A 12,306-nucleotide genomic window follows, 5' to 3' on the forward strand; every position below is an offset into this window, starting at 1 on the left:
GAATGATTGGAAGTACTTCAGAGAAAGGCCATAAACCTAAACCTTTGTGAGAATAGGTTACAACTTGCACGTGGTCTCAGAAATTCTCCTCACTGCAAGACTGAGAAGCCTCATTCATATTCCCAGAATACATTATAATGCAACCTATTCAACCTGTATTAATGGAAAAATACACCTAAGAAACCAATTTACATGTCAACTGGAAAAGTGTGGCCATTTTACTTGATAAATTCACTTCTGGAGTGCTGAAGAGTAACACTGTCATTATCATATGATACAGAGGACAGAATCTGCATAAATGCACAATACCAGACTAAAGGTTATAAAAAGGGGCATTCTTGGAGTGGATTTTTTTAATTAGTTTTAATTAGATTGAATTTATGCTAAGTGTCAGAAGCCTGCAACTGCCCAATGACAACCTGCTGTCAGAAGCCTCTTTGCTTTTGAAGACTCCTTCCCCGTCCCCCTGTTCTCAACTTTAAGATCAAAGTAAGCTCCTGAATAGGGCCACCAGGACTCTCTGGTGGCACTCTCTGGTGCCACAAGAAAACCCTTTTTCTTTTGTAAATTCCCTAGCCTCATGCATCTACCATCAATTGATCCCATCACCCAACCACCAAACAATTCCTACCTAAAATGGCACGATATTCACCACTCAAACCATGATAAACAAGCTTTTGTCTACATCTAAGCAATTCTGGGCTATTTCAACTAGACTTGGGTAAAGGTAACTGATACTGTGCAGAAACAGCTACTTGGAACTGGTATGTTTTTGTCATTTCTTACACCCCCTTCATTTTGTGCACCAGCCCAAAACCATGATAGACAAAGAAATAAGGCAGAACCAAAGCATGGCTCCTACCTGAATCTAAAAAAAGTCCAAGAAAAATATTGAATTTTCAAAACCATTAGAGCTTCTTGCTCTCATCATGAGTAAATTAACTTAAACTGAAACCCAGACAAGCTGGAAAGCAATTCACATGGATCTGGGAAACATCTGTGGCTGTTAATCCTTTCTTCCTTAGATGAGGAAGATCATCAGACACTCAGAGGAAAGGAGGCCAACAAGTTTCCCAGATTTAAGGACCCTCCAGTGCCTATAAAATGATACTCCAGAGTTTGGAACTAATCGTACTCCTCTCACCACAGAGACAGCTATCTACTTACTGAACAGTTTGGGCTTCCACCTTTTCCCCCTCATTCCCTCAATTATGCCAGACTTGCCACCCACTATCAAGTCAAGATGCCCCATGCCACTGACCATGTTTAGTTTTACAGTCACCTCAGTTCCAGCTGTTCTTCAGCTCCACTTCTCAAGGCCAGCCCTCCCCTTCTGCCAAATTAACATTTCTGAACTACAGAAATAATTCTGAGAAAGTAAAATTCAGGTACAGACACATGTGAATACAGTCCTTCCTACTAAAAAAAAATCAAAACAAACCAAAAAAAAAAAAAAACCCACACACAAAAAAACCAAAGAAAGCAGCCTAGCCTCCCTATATAAATTGATGCTGCCTCCCTATATAAACTGATAGGCATTCCCACCTTTCCCCTCAACCCCAAGCTATAACTGTGCCTTGAGCCTTAGCTCAGAGGTCACACCACTGAACTTGAGCTGAGGATGGTCAAGATGTGACTGCAGAAACGCTTCCATGGAGAACAGGTTGCTCTGTGACTATATAGGGCACTGCTGCAGGGCAGGGAGCATGTTAATATTTCAGGTGGTGCCTGGAGCCTTGTAGAAGGCTTAGTAAAACTCCCTAAGTTGAAAGGATGCTTTTGCTGACTTGGAGTGATGCAAATCAGAGGTGTCTAATCTAGGCTGACAGTTGTTTGTGAATTTCAGAACATCATCACCCCAGAAGAACCTTTATCCTTTCCAGACTGACCTATTATGGGTTCCTCATGCCTGTGACACAGAGCATTTCCAACTATTTTAGTTAGATATTATCTCCAAAGAATACAGACACCCCATGGCAAGACCAGCACAGCACCATCCTCTGTTGTGCCTGGCCTGCTGTGGCTTCTTTCCTCTCAGCACAAATCAGTTCTCTATGTTTGTTCCCTGCCTCCATCAGCATTGCAAAGGGAACAAAGGCCCACAGAGCCAGCAGCACGGTTAGAAAGTAAATCAAAGGGGAGAGACGCACCTGGCAGGGAACAAATCTCTGCTCAACTGCCACTGGTTTCATCTTTTGCAAAAGTCTTCCCGAGTCTCTCATAAAATCTGTCTTGGTTCATTTAATGATCCATGGGAGCCACAAACCACAGCTCTGGCACTCATCAGCTTCCTGCTCCCAGCCTTGTCCCGACCCTTCTTTCTAGCAGAAGTAAGTAACTTGGATGAAAAGCCACATGTTGCCTCCAGCAAACTCCAATTTCCTGCCTGATGAATGTTCCCAGCAGCTATATAGGGGTCCCAGTACTATTTAGAAGCTACTCAGGTAGCAAACAAAACAGTTCTGATAATTAGCAAATAATGGCATAGTAGCTTTGTGGACTAATTCAAATATCAGACATGTTAAATGGTCAGTGTAGGTACCCACAGACATTCCTGCAAACAGTTACTGCAGCCTCTGCCAGAGCTACTGCAGGGCCCATGCTCTGCTGTCTGCAGTAGGGTGGGACCAGTAGAAGAAACCACCTCCCAAACTGCCCAGCAGCTCTCCAGCTTCCTGTCTCCAGCTCTCCAGCAACTGGTGGAGTTCAGCATCTCCAGCTTCCAGAGGGGGATAGCAACCCCCCCCATGAAGCAGGAACAGCAGTGACACATTTGTCAGAACACAGCTTTATTGATTCAATCCTCTCTCACACACCATGTGGTATTGTACCTGTCAGCCAATCACTTCTCTTACAGAAATAAACACTGCCAGAAGCACGAGCCCTGCCCCTTGCATGTCTGGACCATTTTTTTAGGTCTCGGTAGTTTGTACACTTGGGCACATCCAGCAGCACCTCAGCTCCACTCACTGTGCACAGCCAGGGCAAAGCGGGAAACAAATGTTTCCAGGTCAGGGACTCCACAGTTCCAGGTTCATTCCCACTTCAAAAATTGCTGAGGGTGCCAGCCAGGTTAATGCTGTAAAAGATATTCAAGGACCAGGCTATTCTCCAAGTCCAGGGCCTGACCCTGATACAGCTGCTCAAAAGCACACCTGGGATGCAAGAGGAACCACGGGCCATAGTGAAGAGGAGCAGAAGAGAGTGATCCCAGGCCATGCCCCCAGCACTCATCAGCACAAACGCTGTGCCACGCCCTCCAAGAACACAAAAGCTTCTCCTCTCCCTCCCAAAGCAGCTCCAACCTGTGCTGCTGAGTCATGCACCAGCTGTGAGCTGAAATGGTAATACATGGCCAAGAAGCAGTTTATAATTCCAGCTTCAAAATCCCAGCTTCACTGGTGGCAATAGAAGCAGTTAAAATCATAAACCATCTACTAAGAAAAGGGTATTTAAGAAAAAAGAACCTCATAAATAAAGGTACCATGATGGCAACACTTTGGACCCTTGTTTTTAAGCTTTGAATTAGATGCAGAACAACTATTAAAAAACTTATTGAGGGTCTTGTAGACACTGGGAATTTTCAATATAATTACTACCAAGTTATGACACATATTTCCTTTAGGCATAGAGCAGTCCATATTAAATGCTTCAATCACAGGTCTAACACTAAGGACTAAAGAATGCAAGCAAAGCCCAACAATAATTTTGTCATGAAAAACTGTACTGCAACCTTTTGTTTGCCAAATAGAATCAATTTTAGAAATATATGCATTGTTAGAAACACCAACACCGACAGATGCCTTAAAACTACATCTTGAGAGACTAAACATAATAACTAGAACTGAATAAACAACTCCAATGCTTTAAAAATACAACCTATCACCACGATTTCTTTTTCTTCAGTCATTGCATGTATTATGGTCACAGTTTCTCAGTTCCACAACCCCAAGACTGGTAAAAGAACCATGAATATTTCCAGTGTAGTTTATCACAAGTTACCTTTCTAGCATCCCCATGCATCAGTCTGAGTGCCTTTTCTTAATTAAAATAATTAGACCTGGAAATGAAAATAGGCACCCTAATGCATCAGCTTTTTGGACTGATGATATTCTCCATCAGTATTGGGTTGCATGTTCCATTTCCTTGCATACAATATTAATGCTCAGGGTGCCTTGCATTTGCTTAAAGCCACTGCTCCACATCCATCTAGGTCACCCTGCACTTTGATTCTGCACCTTCTGCAGCTCCAGTCATCCAATCCAGCCACAAACTTCAGCTCTGATACATTACCAAAAGAATAAAAGCTTGAAAAAGACTCAAATTAACCTGAATTTCTGGAAGGAAGTCAAGGGAAACAAAAACAGAACAAAGCAGCATGTCTCAGACACTGAAGAGCTCACGTTAAAGCCTTGGTTTGAATTGTGGATGAATAAGACTGAATAACCACTTCTTTTTTCAGCTGTATACTCTTCAAGCCCCAGACAGCAACACTCTGCATACTGCCTGGAAATGATTCACTACTCCACTTCACAGCCCCAGTAATTTAATCCCTGACACCAAATGTCACTCTGCATGAGAGTTTGCTGAGCACTCCTTTACAGTACTCTATCCTAACAAGTAAGTTTCACACCTAAATTTCCAAGTTACACTAATTACTTTACAAATTCTCTGTACAGTTCACATATAACAGCTCGGTAATAATCTTACCAGTAATTAACACCAACATTTTACATTTCTCACAGCAATTTATGTGCATTGTAATTACAATTTATGTGTACTTTCCAGCACAGAAGTGAATGTGCAGTGCTGAAAGTTTTTAAATTAGCTGGTCACACCAAGCCAGAAAATACAGACAGATCACATTCTTTTTCTAAATGTGCATCTCTTGCACATACTCTCTGTTAGGGAAAAAAAAAAAAATCATATAAATCTTCAAGTGAATGCAATAAATGAATGTTTAACCGGTCAAACTAAGTCTGACCAGTAAAACTTCAGAACCTTCTATCTCCTGCTATCAATTCTACTCTCCCTGTGTAAAAGGATATCACACAATTTAAAACAAAACAACTTATAATGAGAAATGCCTTATAAAGAAACTTTCTTAACAAGGTATATGAGAGAGAAACAAAATGTTATGGTCCAGAGTCACCTCAAATATAATAACTTCACAGTCCTCTGTTCCCTGGGCTTAGCACTTAGGACTGACAAACTTCTGGAAAATGGCAGCTGTGTCTGAAAATCCAGTAAAGTTGTAAATAAAATATAAGATGACAATAGCAGGAAGTCAACAGTAAACTTTCCTGAAAGAAACACTTGAACACAGTCAGGAATATTCTTTCCACCATTACGGTGAAATCACACAGCAATACTCTCTGATTTACCCTAAGTAGGACTGAATATTGCTGGAGGTTTTGGGGGTTTCTTGTTTTGGGGGGAGTAGTAACAATTGGCTGCTACTATGTTGAAACTTTGAGAACAACAGGAACACTCCAGGGAAAAGCCTTAAAGACATAACCATGGAGCAGCACAGGGAAACTTGACTTTGCCATCCATACTGAGAGAAGTGGGTCACAAAAATGTTACATCTGCAAGACTGCCATTCCAGCACTATTGCACACTTGGAAATTACAGAACAAACAAGCATGTGAAAAAAAATCTTCTGAGGTAAAGCTACCCAAGAAAATAGGGGGAAAAGACAGTATAGCATCTAAAACATATATATCAATAATGTGTATTTGAATATCAAACATTAGGATGCACAGGAGAGGACACAAAATAAGCTTCTAAAGCATCAAATGGCATTTGAGCACAGGACTTTTAAATCCTGAACAAGATTTTAAAATTATGTTGCTCAAGAAGGTATGACAAACTGCAGTTGGGAAAAATTTCTCAAGTTGTAAAGATGCACATTAATAACATGTAAAAAAGCCACTCAAGCTAGTAATACAAAGGAAAGGAACAGAACTAGCAAGGTAAAAGCAGAGGAATTTTAGCACAGGATGGAGCTCTATGCTGTTGAAGAGACAATACCATCACTAATTGCCAGCATGGAAGAAACCAAAGCAACAGCACCCAAGGAAAGTGACTGCAAGCAGTTCACCTCCTCACCTCCAAACCATCTGAGCAGCTGGGCAGGATGGGTGCACTGCCAGGCAATGTGTGCTTCCACTTTCCATGTGGAAATACCCAGGATGTGAAATTCCTACTGCCAACAACATTCTAATGCATCACAGAACTTGAAGGATATCAAAGGAAAGGTTTCTCTGTCCTGCCGGACCAAAGCTGCGGGAACAAGACCCCTCTGGACAAAAGGTGCCCAAGCCTTGTCCCTGGGCTGCTGAGCAGTTCCACTGAATGCACCTGGAACTCACTGCTTGCTCTTCAAGAACAGCACAACCACCACCCCCTCACACTGACTGTTAAACCACTCTAGCAGCAAAGCATGCCCCATCTGGCACAAAAATTTTAAGTCAGTCTACCAGAGAGGCATCCTGATACACTACATCAGAAATAATGATCCACCACAAGGAGCAGAGAAATTTGGCTGCAACTCAACAGTTTACTTAATGCATGTTAAAATTCCTAAATTTACTCTTAGCTCTACAAGCTTCAAATTTCTTATGCTAAGGACAAGACAGCTAATGGAAAAACTCTCTATTAAAGCCCACAAATATTCAAAGAAAAACAGTTCACCTCTTTGCTGCCTAAACTTTAAATACTGTAGTATCATACAAAAGTGAATATAGACAATATGCCACAATCCTGCTGCAACTAGAAGAGGACTACTGTGAACCCTTCCTAGGATTTCAGTCCCTCTGAGGAAAGAGCAAACAGGTGAGACACAAAGAACAAAGCCTGGAGACATTGCTTTTTGGCTTTGTTTCACTCTTTAGCCAAGCCCACCACTGTGCCCATTGTTATTAGCACCACACCATCCTGCCTTCCACAGTTTGTAGCCAAGCACAGGCAGTCAGAGAGGGAAAGGTGTGCAAACCCTTCAGAATGGCAGAAATCTGCAGGATTCAGCTTTATTGTCGGTGTTATCCACCATTATTAAATAAATGTGGATATGGTGGCATAAAGACTGCAAGTTATTACCCTCTGAACTTAATTATCTTTCTTTTGCTTCAGAATTCTTTCCCAAAAGTCCCAATACTGCAACCTCTCCATAAACAAGTGGAATTCCAAATTCTTACTAGACTTATTGTAAAAAAACCCCAGAATTTATTGAAAAAGAAACCCCTTATTTTATTTTTATTCATGACTATTTCTGCTTGTAGTCTCACTTCTACACTGAATATTTGGGAGCCACATCTTCATTTTGAGCACAACTAAATTAAAAATCCCATAAGGGATGAGCTTGTGACACTTGTGACAGAGCTGCAAGTGATGTGCATCGTTCAGTTTTAAGCAAATGACATTATCAGTGCATTAATGCCTAATTGTGACAGGAAAACCACCTGTACTCAAAGTTCCAGATAGACTACAATTTAAAACTTCGTAGTTTACAATAGAATACCCTAGAAGTAAATGAGATCTTTGCTATTTTCTGAAGTTAATTTGAAGCCAAAAAAGATCTCAAGTATCTCTAGGTCCTCTCCTAAGAAATCCAGATGTTAATTACTAATTCTATGTAACTTCCATAAGTGATGTACCAATACCTTTCTTAAGTCAATCTCGCGTTTAAAAAACCTTCTTTCCAACACCTCATTTTTATTTCCAGTGCTGGCCTACACTCAGCTAACTTGGTATTCTTAACCTATGTATTTCTTTAAATATCCCTAGAAACCTGAAATACAAAATTAACTTTGTGTGACTACACCAAATATAAGTAATGAGAAAGTTAAGGCAGAAAAACACCCTCTAGAATGGAGTGTGACAGTGAGTAAGGCAGGTAGAGTATGACCTCATCACAAAAGAATCTTTCAGCTGGAACGATTGCTGCAGTCCAGTCAATCCCATTTCAGCACCCAGTGAAACCCCAACATCACATTCTCAGAATCACACAGGAGGAAGAGGCATTTCAGAAATGTAACAAAATTTGCATGACCTTCTGCAAGAAGCGCAAAACCATCCAAGCACAAGAAATACAAGATTGCAAAATAAAACCACAGCAAGACATGAAAGTGAAGTAACTGAACTTGTGCTAAAAACAAGATAAAAACAGCAACGGGGACAGGAGAAAAATTATGTTAGAAAGACAAATCATCACTCAAGTTCAATGTTCACCATCTTTTAAAACTGTTGAGAATTCGTCAATATTGTACATTGTTTCCATCTCCTCTCCAGAATGGTGCTTGTGTTTTGCACTGCTATTCCCAGTTTGTTTTTTAATTTAAATAGCTACAACTAGATAATATTTACTTGGAACTACTGGAGGCAACTTTTAGAGTAACTGTGGTCGTTTGAGGAGAGGGAATCTATTCCATGTTATGCACCTGACAGTTATCCTTGCACTAGTGATTTTTTTATTAATTGCATAGGACACTCCCTAAACAATTTTTTTCCCCAAGAAGTTCTGGTTTTAAGCTTTCAGTTTGCTTCCTAAGAGGTAGAAGTAATTTCTTCAAAATTATACTTTTGGATTTTATTACTTGGAAAGCTATCTTTAGGCATAGTTACAGCTCTTTTTTTTGTCTTTCCATAGGTTTGTGAAATAATAGCAGGGAAAATCCCCTAATATGAACTTGGTGACTGGTCAGTTTTGGTTCTCAATTATTTTTTTTTTAATTTTGAAAAAAACATTGCAATCAACTTACCCTCTTTGCCTTTAAATCTTTCCTGATCATATCTGTTGTAGGCAGCAGGAATAGGTTGCTTATTTCGTAAAGTGGGATCCTAAAACAGATTAAATAACATTTGTAAAACATACTAAAAGGGTATTTGATGGTTTTTGAATTTCATGAAGAGTTACTTAGAACTACTGAAGAGTATAAAACCAGTTCATTTTTGTAGGAGTTTCAATGCATTTGAAAACTTCTGATGTTTCCATTCAAAACCCACTTACAGAAACAGTTTAGTTCTGAATGCAAAGAGAATAACCTGAGGCAAAACTGAAATAACAAACAGTAACAAACTACATCATTAAAATCTCTACTGAGTTTTTGTTATACTTAAAGAATTAGTGAGGAAAAAAATCATTAACTGACAATTCATGATTAAGGCTTCAGCCACACCAAATTTCCCCTGGCAGCCTGATTAGGATAAAATTTTGCTAAATAAAATAAATAAAAACAAATTTTGAAGGGAAAAAAAAGGCATTCTGGGAAGAAAGTTTTTTAAAAGCCCCAAACTAGAGGCACACTCAATATCAATTCAATCCTTTTTGTGGATGGCTTAGTTATGTATTCACACTTATTCTGAGTGGGGCATTTGAATAATGCCATGCACAATTTAAGAAATTCAACACAAAGCAAATATTTACATGTTGGAATTCATCTCGCTATTTAAATTTAGTTCTTTGTTAAATGCAGTAGCAGCAAAAACAAAACACAGCACAATTAAACATCTTTTAGAGCAGACTACCACCATGTTCAAAGATATCTTAGGTTTAATAGAACACAGTAGTAAACACCACACTTCTAAACAAATCCTGTCTAATACCTGGATAGAAGTAAACAATACAGCTCTAAGTCTGTCCTGATTTATTACAGGCAAAAGAAAGCTGGTTCGAGCTGTTCCCACTCATGAGTCATGCTCCAGACTCTTAAACATTTGCTACCCTATCTGTCAGAAAAGCAGCAAAACATTTCATTTGAAATGGCAGCACTCTCATCGAATACACTTTTTGCAAATAGATGCAGCATGTGGCTAATGCTTGATAGATGCAGAAGCTGGCACTAGCAGATTAATCTCTCAGTAACAAGAGCATATTGAACTAATTAAACTAATATATTCAACTCTTTAAATACCAATAAACGCAACTTAAGTCAAAGAATAGCTGCGAAGTTATGCTTGAAAAATGTGCGTTTTTTGGAAGTAAACCAAAACAATTTGTGTATGTAATAGTGAGAAGACACTGTACTCTCACTTGTAGAGTGCCAGCCCTCGTGTTGAGCCAAACACTGCTCTTACCGTTGGTGCTGTGTTTGGTGCCGGTCTTTGCTCAGGTGCTCGGCCTTCTTCTCTGGCTTTAACTGATTGAAGAATTGCAAAAATATTCTTGGCAAAGTTCTGAAAAAGATACCAGGTACCTGTGAACCTTACTGACCATCTGCATTTCACATAACAACCATCCAGATGGAAGACACCACTTGGTTAACTTACATTTCACCAAAAACCAAAACTGGTGTACCAATTTTCTAAATAGCTGATTTCTGACCCCCTTTCTGAGACAGGAGCCAAACATTAACAGGGTTTTAAGGCATCATTGCTACCCCCCATTCTTTAAGGCCCACACCTGCTAAATCTAAACTGGCTTCATTACACCATAAGATAAACCAAACTCTTCTCAAAGTACTTGTAACCTGTGACGTACAGAGTTAATTGTACACAATGTCTCTTACTAATGTCAATTTTCAGTAATGGTTCATCAGTAAAAGAAACCTTTTTATCAATTAGGGAAACCAGCTTTTTTTTTTTTTTTAGTGGTTCAGAATAATATAAAGTATTCACAAAATGCTAACACTGTTCCAGAGTATTGTATATTAACACTGAAGTGGTGTTAACACCACTGGTATAATGAAACAAACACATGAATTACAAAACAGAGACTTCTGGGGTGAATTTTGTAGAAATCACTTAGAGAGTTGTACTGCAAAGCTTCCCTGCTCAGTTGATCTCAGTGAACATCTTGTCAATCCACTGCAAGCCACCACGGGCAGGAAAACCACCAGAAACCACTTATGAAGGCAAAGCCATCCCCTGAGCAAACCCAGTTCTTTTGACAAAGTCTGAAGGAACTCACACAAAATTGTATTTAAAGTTCTTTTCAGTCAGAAAAATCCCAGGGAAAAAGACTTTCAAGAGCTGCAAGCCATGCATGTATCAATTATAAAAGGATACTCAAGGTCTAAACTACAAGCTTTTACTGCAAATTCAGACTTCTCCCAGTCTGTGGCCTGGGCATCATATCAATCAAAATTCTTGTCATGGCTGTGCTTTATCACACGCTGCCTCTAGGAAACAAGGCTGCTCCATCTTCAGAAACTCACAAGGAGGAGCTAATTAACAAGAGGAGCAATGTCTTAAGGGTGACTGTCCATGCAGAAGCCAAATCTCCCAGTCACAAGGAAGTTAACAACCAACATTCACATCCAGATTTTACTCATAAAACCTACAGTTAATATAGTCTTAAAGGGAGTTGCAACTTCAAATGATGAACATTTCCAAGGCCTTTAAACACATGGGACTTTAATAGCTTTAAATTGCACAGCCTGGACCAAACTCAAGTGAAAAACCCCACAAGGTTGTTTCTCCCATCTGCTGAAAACAAGCCACTAATAAGCATGGAATCAGAAGTGTTCTTGCTGATGTCTTTTTCCCACAGCATGAAAACTCAAGTTCCCCAGGGCCACAACTAATGACTGTTTGGAAAGGGAGAAAACCAGCAGTGTTTTAACAAGCACTCCAACTAACATCATCTTCTTGCTGGTCACTGGCTTGGTCAGGGATATGGGATTATCTTACTGTGACAGAAAAATGATTGAGCAGCAAGTGCACTGCATGTACCTGCTGATTTGTAAAGCCCTGCAGAGTTGAAGACTGCTAAGTTTTCAATGTTCATCTCTTCAGAGATCAGAATATGAATATCCATTAGCTTCTGCCCTAGATTTAGTTCAACTTATTAACCAAGTGCAACACTTTTACTACCAAAAACTTCTGGTCTTAGGGACAGAGCAGAAGAAGGGAAGGAAAGAAGAGGGGAAAAAAACCCCAAACATCAAAATATTTGTTTCTCTGCACAGAGGCTCTATGCCTTGCCAACACAGAGACCAACACACACCAAAATCAAGTTACTATCACTGGTGGTGATTTAATGCCAGGATGTTAGTGGAGAAATCCCAGGGTCAGTCAGATCAGACTGCTCTGATGAGGAAAGCTTAATGAAGCCACAACATTAACTAAATTTCTTTTGTAATAAAAATACTTCCATTGCAATATATCACAGTTTATTCTAAAAAACTGCAGTCTTGAATTTCTGTAGCCCACCATAATCCTAATTCTCATTAACAAAGACTTCCAGTCATTACAGCAGCTTTATCATGCTAGCAAATATAAATAAATATTTTTCTAATAGTGATCATCAAGGATAAACATCGGTTTCAGCTTCATTGAAAACAATCCTAGAGGAAAAAATTGAAG

The 12,306-nt window shown here is 39.6% G+C and overlaps 1 protein-coding gene across 1 annotated transcript in view; it reads right to left on the minus strand.

Moving 5' to 3' along the window:
* The window catches only part of CDC73 (cell division cycle 73), a 103,437-nt gene that overhangs the window by 72,778 nt on the left and 18,353 nt on the right, over positions 1–12,306 (minus strand). Inside the window, exons 8-9 of the mRNA XM_038143688.1 lie at positions 10,078–10,176; positions 8,763–8,841 (exon numbers count right to left, since the gene is read on the minus strand). Coding sequence (XP_037999616.1) covers positions 8,763–8,841; positions 10,078–10,176 — 178 coding nt within the window. The remainder of the gene's footprint in view (positions 1–8,762; positions 8,842–10,077; positions 10,177–12,306) is intronic.

This window comes from Motacilla alba, chromosome 8 (genome assembly GCF_015832195.1).
Source record: "Motacilla alba alba isolate MOTALB_02 chromosome 8, Motacilla_alba_V1.0_pri, whole genome shotgun sequence".
NCBI lineage: Eukaryota > Metazoa > Chordata > Aves > Passeriformes > Motacillidae > Motacilla > Motacilla alba.